This window comes from Otolemur garnettii, unplaced genomic scaffold (genome assembly GCF_000181295.1).
Source record: "Otolemur garnettii isolate 467f Iridium unplaced genomic scaffold, OtoGar3 scaffold00084, whole genome shotgun sequence".
Lineage (NCBI taxonomy): Eukaryota > Metazoa > Chordata > Mammalia > Primates > Galagidae > Otolemur > Otolemur garnettii.
In genome coordinates this window covers 8273979-8291354 of record NW_003852479.1, presented here as the reverse complement: position 1 = coordinate 8291354, position 17376 = coordinate 8273979, and the positions used below count along the sequence as shown (strand labels likewise).

The window sequence follows — 17376 nt, the reverse complement described above, 5'->3', positions numbered from 1 at the left end:
GAAGAGGAGAAGGGGTGTTGGGAGGCAGGCTGAGTCTGGGGGTGAGGCAGTGGCTGACAACTCCTGGGGGCACTAGGATTTGAGTAGCGCACACTGGACAAAGATCTCCCCGGGCACACTCACCCTGAGTGCACATCCAGCTTCCGAAAGCGTTTGGCTCAGTTTTCAAGTCATGCAGTTTTAGAATTTACCATCTAACAACAATTTTTCAGAAACAGATTTAGTAAGAGCCCTTATTCCTAAAGAAATGTTTCTGTTTTTTCGGTAGTGTCATTAAGCAAGTTTTGAAAGCCATAATTAAAAAGTGAAAATACAAGGCCAAGCGAGGTGGCTCATGCCTGTAATCCCAGTACTCTGGGAGGCTGGGGCTGGTGGATTGCCTGAGGTCACAGACTCAAGACCAAACTGAGCCAGAGTAAGAACAGGTCTCTAAAAATAGCAGGTACCTATAGTCCCAGCTACTCAGGAGGCTGAGGCAAGAGAATCACTTGAGCCCAAGAGTTAGATTTTGCTGTGAGTTGTGATGCCATGGCACTCTACCCAGGGCAACAAAGTGAGACTCTGTCTCAAAAAAAAAAAAAAAAAAAGCAAGTCAAAACATAGAGGGAAACTTTACAAAATTGAGCAAGGCTTACTTTTTCCTACTTCTTTGTCAATAAGTAAATGTTCACTCTTGCTTACTGTCCTATCTGAAGTGATCACTCTAGTGTGGACACGTGTCCCAGGGGAAAGGGCCTTTCACGTTCAGAGCTGGAGCTCACCCCACACACGTGTGAATTGCTGCTGGTTTGCTGATAGATTGATAAGTCTGGCAATTTCCTCTCCAAGGTGAGAAATTATGACAAGTAGATAGGGAGGGAGTGACTCACCAGCCTTGGCAGTGTTCCAAGCATCCAGGACAGTCAGTGTACTCAACAGACCTGGCTGTGGCCAGCTGTGAGCCTGCACTGCTGGTGCAAAGGTCCACACATCTAAGGAAGCAGTGGCGTGTCTCCTCAGCCAGGGCAAGAAAGCATTTGAACCCTTAGCTTTAAAGTCTTATCTTGAATGAATAGCTCACTCACTCCTGGCACCAGGTACTTAAGCATATCAGAAAAATGCAGACCTGACTATTTGGTACAATGACCAAACTCCATGTGTTGCCAGGTGGGGAGGTCATGACAAGACTTTACTAAGCAGTGAGGACATGGGAGGGGAGAGTTGTGGCCAGGACAGCTGCACACCTCAGGTGTCAATGCTGTGCAGAGCCAGAATTAGGACTCGGGGTGATTATCAGAACAGAGATCAATGCCATTGTTAAAGTAAACCTATTAGTGCACAGGACATCTGTGGGAGGATCCAGGGTGGTCCCTGGCTATTGGGCATCCCCGGAGTGGTCTGCTCAAGTCACCAGGACGCAGCCAGTTAGCTCACTGGGGCCGACGCTCCCCACCTCGTCCTCACACTGTGGAATGGGGGCCTACGCACAGCTGCCTCCTGCCTGTAAATCACAACAGCCTGGTCGGCAGCAATAGTGATTTCTGTACAATGTGGCTGTTCCGAGACGTGACACTTGTCCTCCCACAGGTGTTCCTGGTGGAGAAGGCGGGGCGCCGCTCGCTGTTCCTGGCTGGCCTGGGTGGCATGTGCGTCTGTGCGGTCTTCATGTCCCTGGGGCTCGTGCTGCTGGTGAGTTCGCCTCCTGGGCTGAGGCTTTGGGCGCCGCATGGCAGCCCCTCTGGGCTCTAGTTTAAGTCAGTTTGTATCAAAACGGTTTGAGACTAACTCATGCAGGGAAGTCAGAGGAACAGCGTGTCATTCAAAGACACGCAGAGACAAGAGGGACTCGATTCCTGGGTGTAAAGTCTGCAGGTCCGCGTGTGAATGGGGAGGTCAGCGTGGTCAGCTGCAGGTCCGCGTGTGGATGGGGAGTCGTCCCGGGAGGCGGGGTCGGAGCACAGGGTTGCGTCGCCCCAGCCCTGGCCCTGTTGTGTTGCTCGTGTCACAGATCCTGCCTCTGGGACGTCGAGGGAAGGGTGTCGCTCTTGTCTGGTGGCCATGGGGTGTGAGACCTGGTCGCTGCGTCCTTGCCCTGCCTCTCTCACAGGGAAAGAGCCAGGGGGGCGTCTAGCGTCCTAACCCAGGGGTCCCCCAACACAGCTCCAGAATAACTATCTTGCCCTTGCCTGGCCTGAGCCAGGAAGATCTAAGGCCGCTTCTGGCCTGCGGGGAGGCCCAGGCGGCAGGTGCGAGGACTGCGACCTCAACCCGCTCTGCTTTGCCCCATGCTTCCTTCAGGAGAAGTTCCCGTGGATGAGCTACGTGAGCATGGTGGCCATCTTCCTCTTCGTTAGCTTCTTCGAAATCGGGCCAGGCCCCATCCCCTGGTTCATGGTGGCCGAGTTCTTCAGCCAGGGCCCGCGCCCCGCCGCCTTAGCGATCGCTGCCTTCAGCAACTGGTTCTGCAACTGCTTGGTTGCGCTGTGCTTCCCATACCTGGTGGTGAGGCTGGGCTGCGGGCTTGGGGTTGGAGATGAAACCACAGTGGCGTGCATACGCGGCAGGACCGAGTCTATTGATGGAAAGATTGATAAGCAAAAGAGGGACAAGCCCTGGCAGTGGAGGGGGATCCAAGAAGGGATCCCACCCCACCCCCCAGTCTCAGGCTTCTGCTGCCTTTCCCATCCTGTGGGCAGGGGACCTTGGGGAAATATGTCACAATTGGGCCGAAGTCTGTGAGCAAAAAATAATTCCGAAATAACCCTAAAATTAGCACAGAAATGCCGCCCTTGCAGTTTAATGCATTCTTGCATTTTTGCCCAGCAAGGAATTAGGGTGTGTGCCCCCATTCCAGAAGGGGGGCCTGTTTGTGCCCAACTGGGGGGTCTGTGAGGACCCTGATTGCTGAGCTCACCCCGGCCTAGAAAATGGGGGTCCCTGCACCAGGGAACCTGTGTCGCTGACCCCACAGGGGCGGGCTCTGGGGCAGACAGGGCCAGGCAGCCACTGACCAGTCTCTGCTTTTTCCCAGAACTTATGCGGCCCTTACATCTTCTTCTTCTTTGCTGGAGTGGTCCTGGGCTTCACCCTGTACACATTTTTTAAAGTTCCAGAAACCAAAGGAAAGTCTTTTGAGGAAATCGCTGCAGAATTCCAAAGTGGCTCAGCTAAAAGGCCAAAAGCTACTGTAGAAATGAAATTCCTGGGAGCTTCTGAGACTGTATAAAGACCTGCTCTTGATGTGACCAGAAATAGCCAGGAAACCATGTGTTTTTATGTACATGTCTTGAACTACTGTTTATTTTCTAAAGAGTTTTTATAGGCTCTGACCAGAAATGTCATCAAATATTACCAAAGAAAGTGTTTTTTTTAGTTAGAGAATCTATTTTTGAAGGTAAGACTATCTAATTAAGTAAAACAAAAAAGCTAGCTCATTTTGTTACATTACATTAGCTAAAGGGCAAGGGTCTGGATACAGTGGCTCATGCCTGTAATTCCAGCACTCTGGCAGGCTGAGGTGGGAGGACTGCCTGAGCTCAGGAGTCTGAGGCCAGCCTGAGCAAGAGAGAGACTCTGTCTCTACTAAAAATAGAAAAATTAGCCGGGTATTGTGGTGAGTGCCTGTAATCCCAGCTACTGAGGAGACTGAGGCAGGAGGGTGGCTTCAGCCCAGGAGTTTGAGGCTGCTGTGAGCTGTGATGAGTCCACTGCACTCCAGCACAGTTGACAGCAAGACTCTGTCTCAAGAAAAAGGAAGGAGGAGAATATTCTCATACTCCCAGCTCCATTACTTATAACAAGCTTCTCCTGAAATTGAGGATGTTTCATTAGCACATTAGTATAACCCTGAAGATACAACTCACATTTACATGTTTACGATTAAATTGGGACATTCTTACGCACTGATCTTACACTAATGAAGCCTTGGCTGGTGGAAGTAAAATCAGCGCTGAAATTGACAGGTACTCCATTTCTCTCAGCTTTTTCTTGAGTGCTAGAATTTGTATTTTGTTTAAATTTTTGTTTTTTCTGTATTTTCATGTGGAATAGTTTATGGAGTATATTAAAATATGTTTACAGAGAAAAACTTACATTTTTGGTAGCCTTACCAAAATCTTTTAGTACTCAGGAAAAAGAAAAACAAAGAACATTTTAGTTCCTTTGACATCCAAATGGTTTTTCAGGATTACACACCACAGAGGCTTCCCCTGTTCATCTGCCCGGTCATCAGTCAGTATTAATGTCTGTTATTAAACCAGCTGAATTCCCTGCCGACTCAATCCTTGAGTCGCCTTTTGTTTTGCTTATTAATTGAGCACAGATGGTTTTCTGTTATAAAATGCAGTCAATCATAAATCAGGCCTTCTGTATGTAGTGTATTGCCTCAAAGCCCTAGTAAGTTAGATCATCTAACTTAGGGAAATTTGAAGTAAAGATTGCTTTATTTTGTTAAAAATATTTTCTAAATTGTTATGTCTCCAAATAAATTGAAAAGGTAGGGTTGAGGGATTCCTGGGGGTGGGGGGGCTTCTGAAACTTGTTAAATGTCAGATTTGATCCCTGCTTAATTTTCCTGGAAAGACTGAGTCTCCTGACATGAGACAGCTGTCCGCTCCGATGGCTCCTTCTTGGTCTTAGCCAAATGCAGATTCTGTCAGACCCTTCTATGTCCCTTACTCACATTACCTGTCACTGCCAACATGTCTTTACCTAGTTGGGCAAATCCCAAATACACAAATGCTTAAGTGCACTGCAGCTAACCGTCAATTTTACAGTTGCAGAAATAGAGTTTTGATAAACAACAAGGGGTAGCAGGGCGCTAGCTGATCTCCAGGCTGTTTTTTCCCACACAATAGAGCACCGAGTCAATCTTTCCTATGGTTGCTTTAATATACATTGAAGAAAAGCACTTTCTTAAAAAAAAAAAAAAAAGCTGAAAATTTGCTTTTATTTATTTATTTAGCCAAAGTTGTTCACATCTATGTAAATTGGCGGTCAAAAAAACTTGAAATTATTTGTTTTCACTTAGAGAGTTTTTTTGTTTGTTTTTTTTTTTACCCTTGGGCCAATTTGAGATGAACTCTTTTCACTTGGGACTTCAGGATACAGCCAAAGAGATCGGGGATCTTTGTGCTAAACTGAGCTCTGGGCAAAGAGGCAGAGCTCCAAATGGGACAGGAGGCAGAGAGTGGGCTGTGGTCTTTGGGATACCGACCGCTCTGGGAAGCCGGGAGCTGTGATGCTGAAGGGTCTAAACCCATAGTGGTTTAGTCCAATCACTACTCCAGACCTCATTTACTAACAGAATAGAGTCAAGTTTTTAGAACCCTAAAGACTACTTTTAAGTTCTTGTTAGTTTCGTTGACTGCCCACAAACCCAGACATTCCAGGGCTGATGTTTCTGCCTCAGAGAAATTTACCCACCTTACATTGCTTCCCTTCCAGGGTAATTTCCTGGCAGAGAAACACGTCTTTGAAAGGAAAGGTTAAGGGGAAATAAGAAGCTGACAAAGCTCTATACAGAAACAAAGAACTAGCTAAATACAATAAAAACTCCAAGGTCTTCAATGGGAGACAACATAATAATAAGATTGGTACCAATTAATTTGATTTAGTCCCAGGGAAATCAGGTTGTGTTTGAACACTTAACTTTCCAAGTACTCTCTCATTTCTGAGGAAGTGTTTTCATACTCCAACATCTTTACAAATGTGGGAGGGTACAAAGACTGGGCTTGTTGGCTGAGCTATTGCCCCACTACGTCCAGCCTTGCCCACTGTCATGACACCCAGGAAAGGCTCTCACCTATTTCCTCCTCCCTACTTTCCTCCCCATAGTGCTAAGATGTGGTAGGTACCCACCTCTGCCCTCACGCCCCACTTCAAAGAGCTCACAGTCTAGTGAGGAGCTCAGGAACACCAGGCGTGGGCATCCCATCATGCCTTTCACCTTCCAGGAACGTGGCCTTGAACCCTCTCTTATAAAGTGGGCACAGTGATCTCACCTACCTCAGAAGGTTGTGAAGATCAAGTGTAAAGTGCCAAACACACTGCTTGGTACAAAGGGGGCCCCAATAAATGTTACCCGGAATTAGTATTCACAGAGATACTGTTAAGATAAGGGATTATCCTACATTAGGTAGTTTCAATTTTTTCTTTTGAATAAAGGGAGTTTTATAACTTCAAGACAATGTTTTCTCTTTTTATGGCCTAGACAATAGTTCAAAAGATAATATTTTCTTTAAAGAAACAATCTTATAATGACAAAAGAATGTTAAAAATCAGGGAAGATATTAGGCCATCTAATTCCTAAATCCAAACTTGATGTTTCTAAGTAAGGTTATAAGAGTTTTTATGATATTTTTAAAAATTGCTTTGCTTAAGTTATGTTGTATTTTAAGGGGTCTATATGTAATATTATAAAATAAAATGTTGTATATCATATTAAAGGTAATATAACAGGATTACAAACACAGGACAAGACCAAACCTTGTTGATAATCTTCAGTGAATGCAAAGTGCCGCATGGCTGTGAGTCAGAATATATTCATAACTAGTGTCCTAGCTGGGTTAGCTTTGCATATGTAGCAGATACAGCGGTTCCAGCAATGTCTTGTCTTTACAGGGTCCTAAACAGAGGTGCTGCATAAAGTATAAAAAATATGTAAAGTATTATATATACACTAATCTATGTGTAAGTATATGATTTTTCATTACAATTCTATATTAGTGACCTGGGGAGAAAAAGTTTATTGTCAACCACTCTGATCCATCTGCTGGTGTTTTTATTGTTTTCTAATTTGGTGTACATTAACAAGAATTATTATGGGTTTGGCACCCATAGCTCAGTGAATAGGGTGCCAGCCACATAGAGTGAGGCTGGTGGGTTTGACCCTGGCCTGGGCCTGCTAAACAACAATGATGGGCATTATGGTGGGCACCTGTAGTCCCAACTGCTTGGAAGGCTGAGGTGAGAGAATTGCTTAAGCCCAAGAGTTTGAGGTTGCTGTGGGCTGTGACACTACAGCACTCTACAGAGGGTGACATAGTAAAACTGTGTCTCAAAAAAAAAAAGAACTATTGTGAAAAGAAACTAATTTTGGTTAAGAGCATATATACATTACAGTTTTGTGCCAATAAATGTATTTCTGAATGTTTAATGTTGCTTTATTTTATGTAGAAAATAACCACATTTGAAAATTGATATTGGTTTACTGTATATGCTCATTTCCTTCTCACAGTATTTTCCTTATTCTCATTTTAGGAATAAAGTATGAAGTTCTCTTAAGCCCAGATTTTATTTTTATCTGGCAGTTGTTTTGATTATCAGTAGTAGAAAAGGCTAAGTAATCATCTTACTTAGTCTCAGTAGTAGAGGAATAAACGGCACACCTTGATGTCTTTGATGAAATTAAAAGTAATTTAATTAAGCGAACATTTACATGAGCTTCTGTTATCAACATGATACTTGTTAAAGTTCTGTGAAAACAAAGATCAGAAAATTTGGTCCTTACCCTTAATCACCTTTGTTCTCATGAAAGGGATGAGATCTGAAAACAGGTAGTTACAGTGCCACAAACAGTAAATGAGAGACTAGAGAGATCTGTAAGTCAGTGGTTTTCAAATTCTAAGTTGGCACCTAAAATTTTTCATCATATATCTAAAAAGCTGCAAAAGTTGTAATTTTTTAGAATTCAATATGTATGGGCATTAAAAAATTACTATGCTCTATTTATCCAATGGAATTTACATACTATAGTAATTTGTTACTCATGATAAACTATTAAAAAACAAATTAAAATGTATAAGCTTTTGCTATCATATGTTTATATGATAAACATATATACACATAAGCTTATATATATATATATATAAAGTTTTCTTTAACAGATGGAAATTTTACTGAATTCCTTTTTATTATGTTTTTTCCTTCTGCCCCAAAGAATTTTATCCTACAGTAATGTTTTAAAATATTTTGTGATCCTTCTATCACAGATTTCTGCAACAAAAATATCTATAATTTTAATTTTCAAAATTTCCTGTGTTTACATCTACAAAGGTCAAAATGTTTAACCATTTTTTTCTGTATTGAGCTAGTATTTATTGTGATTAGTATGCAAGTGATAAGAAATCTATATTAAAAACCTTGACAAAGTTAATTTTATCAAATTTTTTGTTTTTATAAGTAGATGGAATGGAAGGACAGATGTCACTGAACTGCATGAACATTTCCAAGTTATAGCAAAAAACCAATAAAAATTAATTATAAAAAATAACTTTGAGTAATCTATTGGCTAATAATTCCATCAGAGCTTAACAGTTTGAAAGGATTTGTTGTCTAGTTGCTACAACCATTTCTTCACTTACTTTCTGGGCAGTACTAAGGATTAACAAAAGAATATTAATTATATTGTTGAATCTTTCACTTAGAGACACCATGTTTAGTCTGATATACTCAGAAAGGGTTGAGAGAATTGACTTGAAATATTATTAATTTTATACTTTTCATATATATATAAATTTTTTTATCACTTGCTATTTTTTTATCAAATCATTGGAACTTAGATTTAGTTTGTTAACTCGTTCAGTTCATGGAAAATGTGTGTCATAATATCATGGGCAAATCTAGTCCTCTTTGTCAGGCTAATTTTCCATGTCAAACTCACTTGCCATCTAACTTAATTTTTCAATTCCAGTAAACACTTTTTTATTAATTATTTTTTATTAAATCATAACTTTATACATTGATGCATTTATGGGGTTCAGGGTACTACTTCAATATACAATGTGAAATGTTTACATTGAACTAAGTAACACATCCATCACAATTATACTCATTTCTTAATAGTTTTGAGGGTACCATAGCATCATGCACATTAGGTGAGTTCCCCCCAAATACCCTCCCTCCTCCCATATCCTCCCCCTCCCCTCGCTCTCCTCTTCCCTTCTACTTTATGAACTATAGTTATGTTTTGCCATTCATATGCATGTGTAGGTGATTATATATTGATTTTATAGTAGTATTGAGTACATTGGATACTTTTTTTTCCATTCTTGAGATACTTTACTAAGAAGAATATGTTCCAGCTCCATCCAGGTAAAAATAAAAGATGTGAAGTCTCCATTTTTATGGCTGCATAGTATTCCATGGTGTAAAGATACCACCATTTGTTAGTCCATTCATGTGTCAATGTCACTGAACACTTGGGCTGTTTCCATGTCTTGGCTATTATGAATTGGGCTGCAGTAAACATTCTGGTGTAAATGTCTTTGTTGTAAAATAATTTTTGATCATCTGGGTATATACCTAGTAGAGGAATTGCAGGATCGAATGGTAGGTCTACTTTTACTTCCTTGAGAAAACACTTTAATGTTTGTTCCTGTGACAAGGGTCTCCTGTCTGAATTCCAGGCTTGCACTGGTACATGGATAGGGCTGGCGCCTGCCACGAATCCATCCCTGCCCTCCACACAGAGCCTTATCTTCCTCCTTCCTCAGGAGCAAGGCACTTTGAAAATAAGTGGGTGAGGTCTACTGAACAAAAGTGGTCCTTATCCACTTTCACAGTGTCTGAATTAGAAATACTCTAAGCCAGGCCAAAATACACAATTTCTTACAGTACCTTAATTAAAGTTGGCTGCATAAATAAAATTATTTCCAGCTACCCTTCATTTGGCACCTCTGAAGGTCTCACCTGGGACAGTGTACCATGGCCAGAGGATCCAGTGAGGAGGGCTGTGTCTTCTTTTGTAAGATGACAGGTTGGTTATGAAAAGGGCATTAGAAAGAAGAGCTGGCCTAGTGCCCAACTACAGGCACCTTATTGGACATGAATGCATGTATTTTTGTCCCTGAACAAGGAATCAGATAACATGCACAATTTTGAAACTAGTCATATAAGTTATTCACAAACTGAATGCTATGGGGTGGGGTGAGAGTCCAGGGTCAGCCCAGAGGAACCACTCTACAAACAAGGAATTTTCAGAGGAAATATCAAAATGGAAGGAAAGAAATTATCAAAGATACTAATACATTATATTGAAATTTTGCTGAACTAAAGAACAAGACTTGAAATTAAAAGTTCATTGTGTGACAAACACATGCACCAACAAAACCTAGAACTTCATCAAAGTTCAGAAAACAACTGAGGTTAAGAAAACACAACATATAAATGCATCCAGAAAAAAGAGGCTTCTCTGGGTAGGGCCTGTGGCTCAAAGGAGCAGGGTGCCAGCCCCATATACCAGAGGTGGCAGGTTCAAACCTGGCCTCGGCCAAAAACTGCAAGAAAAAAAAAAAAAGGCTTCTCTGATGTGTTCGGCCATGTGAAGAATAACATTGAGCATTTAGAAAAAATAGTGATAAATACACAGAAAACTAAAACCATTTAAATATAAGGCAATTATGAATCTCTGGGAAGAAAGCTGGATAGAAAGTGGCATGAAAAAGGAAATAGCACAGTACCTCGTTTGGCATGGCAGTGAATGACTACTTACATAACATGCAAAATGCTGAATATTGTTACAATTCTTATTTTTAAATAAAATTTACAGTAGCACTATATTACGAGATATGTAGACAGGAAGGGTCAGAAAGAGTGGGGGGAAAGCTCAACTATTATTTATCATAATAATTTGCCAGCATGAAGTATCCCAAATTAATAAAGCAAGAAATACCCATATAAGCGCACTGATAATTTTCTCTTTGCCCCTCCAAACCTACTTCTGCTCGCCCATCCTGCTCTGTCTCAGAAGGCTCATCTCTTCAGCTTGCTCACTGGGGCCCATGTCTTTGGCTGAGAGTCAGCTTGGCTTAACGGGACACACTAGGGGGAAGTGGGAGGATAGGAAGAGGTGAGGAAGCTGGCTAGTTGTCTCTGCAAACCTCGCTCCCACTGCGCTCCTGGGAAGGGGCCTCCTAGAGCTAAATTGTTTACTAGGTTTGGCAGCCTCCCCTGACCTGTCCCTTTTAAGTGTAGCTTCGGCAATGGCCTTTCACTACTGCCCATCCAGTTACCCATCCTGCTATCACCCGTCCCAGGCACTCTGCCTTCCTCTGCGGGTTCTTTGAACTTGGCCCTTCATTAAGCCTCTTTAATTGCTCTTCTCTGTAGACCACCTGTTCCAGCTAAGACCCTGAACAGTACTGCATATGAATTAGATTATAGAAATTAAAGCTTTACCAATAACTAAAAGCTTCAAGTATTTACCTATAAAAAGACTCATGGGTAGGGAGGGATGGTGCAGGAAACTATTGGTGTTTTCATTTTTTTTAATATTTCACATAAGCCTATATTATTATTTGACTTTCAAATTATATACATGCATTATGTTATAAAAATTTTTAAACTTAATTATTAAACAGTAAATATTTTAATTTAAATATTTAGGAAATATTGTAGCACTAGGAAAATGCTGCATACAAAAAATTGGGTGATATTATATATGTAAGATATTTTGAGACAGATGAAAGAGATTGAGACAGTGAGGGGTACCAGGGAAGGGAAAGGAGAGAGGATGGAGAGGACACAGAGCTGAGTGGTGCTGGGCGTCAACAGGCAGCAGGATTTCAGACTGGGCAGGTGCACACATAGTCCCAGTTTTTTTCACTGTTCATGTGCATTATGTTTATAAATAACAAAAATAAATGAGAAGGAAATTAACCTTCAGAAACAGGCAGTGAGAAGAAGTGGAGAAGCAGGTCTGCAATTCGAAGACAATAAAACATTTTATCATATGGGAGGTGTGTATAGATGGAGGGGGGAAAAGAGCTTAAAAAAGAAATTCAGGATATGTGAGAGGAGGACAGTGGAATATAAGAAAGTTTGATATAAAAAAATCATAAGTAGTGATATTAAGACAAAGGAAACACAAAGGCAAGAGAAAAGTGGAGAAAGATGCAGAGATATTTTGAAGCAAAAAAAGTATAAAAGGCGAGTCGCTCACATCAGCTGCACTGGCCCTTTCAGCAGAGAAAATGTCAGATGCAGTCAGACCCTGAGCAGCCTGCAGTCCTGTGAGCCAGCACCACCACTAACGTGAGCCCTGAGTATCCAGTTCCTAGCTGAGTCATTTTGGGCCAGACCAGTAAAGTTTCCCTCACTTGTTCCTGTGTAAAATGAAAAGACAGCACGCCTAATTTGTACGGTTTTGTAAGACACACATAATAATTATTAACTTCTTTTTAACTAAAATATGTGCAATATGCAAATAATTTAGTCCTCAAATGGTACATTAGTCTGCTTGGGCTAACATAACAAAACATAGGTCTTCACAATCTTGGAGGCTGGGATGTCCAAGATTGAGGCAGTCTTGGCTCCTGGGAGGGCCTGTCCCTGCCGGCAGGCGGCCGCCCTCTCACTGGCCACTGACAAGTACGTGGGGCTCTTAGTTCCTTCCTTTTCTTATGAGCATCAGCCCTGTTGGATGACACTCCCAAAATATGACCTCACTTAACCTCCTTACACACCCTGTCTCCAAGTACAATCACATTGCGGGTTATGGCTCCAGCATATCAATCTTGAGGACATGCAAATATCCAACCCGTAACAAATGGTAAAACAACTTTTATCTCTCAGAAAGAAAACGACACACTGTGGGAGGGTGGGGGTGAAGGGCCAACCTGCTTGGGAAGAATTAGTGTGTTTTAATATTTATCTATTTTGAAAAATAAAAATGTAATCCATTTTTGTTTTCTTTTGGTGTTACAGCCATTAATCACAATGAAATACTTTCCAAAAAAACCTACGCACCAAATTCAAAGGATTCTATTTTGTTTAAATAATACAACACTTTGGAAAACAAAAAGATTGGAGGCAACTTGTATGCCCACATATTGAAATTTAGAATGTCAGAAAAAATACAGGACACATTTAAATTTCAGAATTTTCTTATGGAACTATGAAAGACCTCAAATAACAAAAGTAATTTTGAGCTAAAAGAACAAAAGTGGAGGCATCACATTACTGGATTTTAAAATATGTTACAAAGGATTGGTAATCAAAATAGCATGGCATTGGCATAAGAACAGACACACTGACAAAACAGAATAGAAAGCCCTTAAATAAACCTACATATCTACAGTCAAGTGATTTTCAACAAGGTGCCAAGACACAAAATGGTGAAAGAATAGTTTCTTCACCAAACATGTTGGGAACTGGATATTCACATGTATAAGAATGAAATTGGATTCTCATCTCACCTCTGACACAGGAATCAACTCAAAAAGAATTAAAGACTTAAAACTACATGGAGAAAAGCTGCATGATATTGTTAAGGACAGTGGTTTCTTGGATACAGCCTTAAAAGCCCAGGCAACAAAAGCAAAAATAGATAACAAGCTAAAAATGTTCTGTCCAGCAAAAGAAACAATTAGGAGAGTAAAAATACAACCCACAGATGGGGAGAAAATATTTCCAAATTATACATCAGATAAGGAGCTAATATTCAAAATATACCAGGAACTCAAACTACTTAATAACAAAAACCAATTAAGCAATGAGCAAAGACCCTGAATTGATATTTCTCAGAAGAAAATATGCAAATCAACAACAGATACATGAAAAATGCTGTTTCTCATCAGCAGAGAATTGCTAATGAAAGCCATCAATATAATAAGACATCACCTCATGTCTGTTAATTGGCTAAATATCAAACAGATGTGCAGGGTGTGGTGGCTCCTGCCTGTGACCTGGCAGTGTGGGAGGTGGCTACGGCAGGAGGATTACACAAACAGACGCGTGGCATAGATCTCACTTGTGTGTGGAGCCTGAGAGAGTTGACCTCACAGAGCAGAGGGTAGAACGGCCATCATCAGAGGCTGGGAGTGGTGGGGGAGGTGGACAGGGAGAGGGGAGGCAGTGGTCAGAGGGTACAGTTTTAGGAGAGCAAGAACAGGATCTGGCCATCTAGTGCATGCCATAATGACTATAGTTAATAATAACTTATTGTGTATTTTTTTAATAATAATAATTTTACTGTATGATTAGAGGACTATATTATGTAGTAATATAAGTGCTCAAGTCTTGAAGTTAGACTACAGAGTTCAAATACCAATTTTACTTTTCTATTATTTTGCATTGGCAAGTTGACACAATTACTTTTAAATTCCATATATGAAAATAAACCAGATAATGATATTTATCTCATAGGTTAGTTATGAGGATTCAGTGACATACTGTGTAAAGCACTTAGCACTGGATTGGACAGACTGAAAGCACTAAGTACACATTTGATCACTACCATTGACAACCAAATAATGTGTCAGACATTACAATACACTGCCTGCATACACACCATTCCTTCAACAGGAGCTCCACAAATGGGTTCACCCCAGATAATTCTGCCAGCATAAGCTCTCTGCATTTTTTTAGAGGGCAATGGAAGTTTATAGCCCCAGGGCACCTAGCTTAACTCAGAAAATGTCCTTCATTGACTTCTTAGTACTAAGAGTGACCAGCTATGATCTAATAAAAAAAAATAATAATAATAAAGAAGATTTAGAAAATGCTTATTGTGTATTTCAAAATAACTAAAAGGGAGCTGGGCCTGTGGCTCAAAGGAGTAGGGCACTGGCCCCATATGCCAGAGGTGGCCAGTTCAAACCCAGCCCCGGTCAAAAACTGCAAAAAAAAAAAAAAAAAAAAAAAAACTTTCTTGGGCGGCACCTATGGCTCAAAGGAGTGGGGCACCGGCCCCATATGCCAGAGGAGGCAGGTTCAAACCCAGCCCCAGCCAAAAAAAAAAAATTTACTCTCCACAAAGAAATAAGTATTTGAGGTAGAGAATGTGATAATTAGCCAAATTAGATCATTCTACAATGCACACATGTATCAAAATGGAACATTGCACTCCATAAATACACAGTTATTGTTCATCAATTAAATAAAACTTAAAAAAGAAAAATAAATTCCAGAATCTCATGCAATATTTAGAACATACTTACACTGGCTTGGCGCCCATAGCGCAGTGGTGAGGGCACCAGTCACATACACCAAGGGTGGCGGGTTTGAACCCGGCCTGGGACAGCTAAACAACAATGGCAATTGCCACAAAAAATAGCCGGGCATTGTGGTGGGTGCCTATAGTCCCAGCTACTGGGGAGGCTGAGGCAAGAGAATCACTTAAGCCCAAGAGTTGGAAGTTGCTGTGTATGAGCTGTGATGCCACGGCACTCCACCAAGGGCGACACAGTAAGACTCTATCTCAAAAAAAAAAAAAAAACATTTACACTGAAAAAAATTTATTGTTTATCTGAAATTCAAACTTAACTAGGTATCCTATTATTTCATTTGCTAAATCTGCCAACATTAAAAGATTTTATTATAAAACAATGATATGGTACAACACAAATACAGTAACACAATAGAATTAAAAACTCAGAAATAGACTCAACTATATAACAGTAATAGTATTTAGCTGGGCAGTGGTGGCACCTATAATCCCAACCACACAAGAGACTGAGATAGGCAGATTGCTGGAGCCCAGGAATTTGAGGTTGCTGTGAGCTTAGATAATGCCACTGCACTTCAGTCTGGGCTACAGAGCAAGAACCTGTCATAAAGTAAAAAAAATAGAATAGAATAGAAAAATGAAATGAAATAAAGCAATAAAATTTTTAAAGTGGGAAAAAAACATCATATATGTATAACAAAGGACAAATATTCTTAATTCCTGAAGAATGAGATGCCATTTTTTTCCTGTCAAAGTGGCAAAGATATTAAAATAGTAAAGTTGAGTGTCTCTAATCCAAAAATCAAAATCCAAACTGCTACAAAACCCCAAACCTGAAACTCTTCCAAGCCCAAGCCTCACTGAGCCCCAACATGGCACTCTCAGGAAGCATTCATCACAGCATCTCAGAGCTCAGAGTTTTGGATTAGGCGTTTCCAATCAGCAAGTTTAATGCAACTATTCCTAAATCTGAAAAAATCTGAAGTCCAGAAGACTTTTGGTCCCAGACATCTCTAATAAGGGATACTTGACCCGTATCACCGAGATGTGCCAGTGTGCACACCAGGGCCTCGCTCACTGATGAAGCATAAATTGACACACCTAGGAAGATATATTTCAGTAATGAAGAGGAAGAAAAGGTATCTTCAGATAAAGAAAAGCCAGTATATTCGTGCTGCCAGCAGACCTGCTGTGAGCAGTGAAGGGAAATGACACTAAAAGGAGCCTGGGAACTTCGGGATAGAGGAAAAAAGTAAGCGGCACCATCTGGGTAGACACTTGTAAAAACATTTTCATCTTAAGATCTTCAAAACATGTATAACTGTTGAAAGCAAAAGTTACAAAATTGTATGATGAGGTTTTCAGTGTATGTAAACATAATACACATGACCACTATCACACGAGGCCAGAGGGGTAAGGTGATTTATAAGGTTTTAAGTTTCTACACTTTACTTGAACAATTAGTATATTAACTTCAAGTAGTCTGCAAATGGTTAAGTATATATTTTGTAATTGCCAGAACCACTACTAGGAAAATAATGCAAAGGGATAACAGGCAAAAAGCTAATAAATAAAATAAAATGGAATACTAAAAACTTTCAATAAAATGGTAAACATGAATCCAGCTATAATGATAATGGCAACAAATGTAAAGGGCCTAAACAACAAATTAAAAGATAAAGACTAGAGATTAAATTAAGACTCAATGGTTCTGTCTACAAAATATCCACTGTAAATATAAAAATATAGACAGATTAAAAAGATGGAAAAAATACATTATGCAAACACTAAAAATAAAGAAGTCTGCAATGGCTATATTGATACCAGATAAAGTATCTGGTTGAGGAAAGACCTCAACACCCTTGTCTCAGTGACTGATAGAAGCAGCAGACAAAACCCATCAGTGCAGACGCCTAAGACCTGCCTGAGGGACACACTGAGCTCATGTTTCCACAGTGCTGGGTGCTTCAACAGCAAGGCACACCCTCTTTCCACGTGAAGCATCTGTCCACCAAGACAGACCATTTTCTGGACCCTAAAATGTACATTAACAAATGTGAAAGAACAGAACTCATACTAATTGTATTTTGTCACCTTACAAAAGTTAGGCTAGTAATCAGGAACGGAAGCACACGGGGCAGACCACACGGTCAGGGGCACTGAGTCCCTGGAACGCTCATGTTGCTGGTGGTGCTTGGTGCTGGAGGCGTCTTGAAAGTCTGGCAGGTGTCATGTAGGTAACACACATCTCCTGCAAGACCCAGAAAACTCACACCCAGATTTTAGCCCAAGAGAAAACAAAATAAATTCACATAAAAACTGGTACGCAGATGTTTATAGTGACTTCTTAATTGTTAAAAACCAAAATCACTCACATCATTCACTTGTTGGGCAATTGAACAAGCTATTGAGTTCTACTCTGAGATAACAAAGGATGGACAGCCAATCCA

General features: G+C 40.6%; 1 protein-coding gene across 2 annotated transcripts in view; it reads left to right on the top strand.

Moving 5' to 3' along the window:
- The window catches only part of SLC2A2 (solute carrier family 2 member 2), a 29954-nt gene extending 26440 nt beyond the window's left edge, over positions 1-3514 (top strand). Inside the window, exons 9-11 of one of the 2 annotated variants that reach the window (XM_003794661.3) lie at positions 1567-1668; positions 2278-2481; positions 3011-3514. In XM_003794661.3, coding sequence (XP_003794709.1) covers positions 1567-1668; positions 2278-2481; positions 3011-3205 — 501 coding nt within the window. In that variant the 3' untranslated portion in view covers positions 3206-3514. The other variant, XM_012808122.2, reaches the window with a different exon arrangement.
- Positions 3515-17376: the final 13862 nt, after the last annotated feature.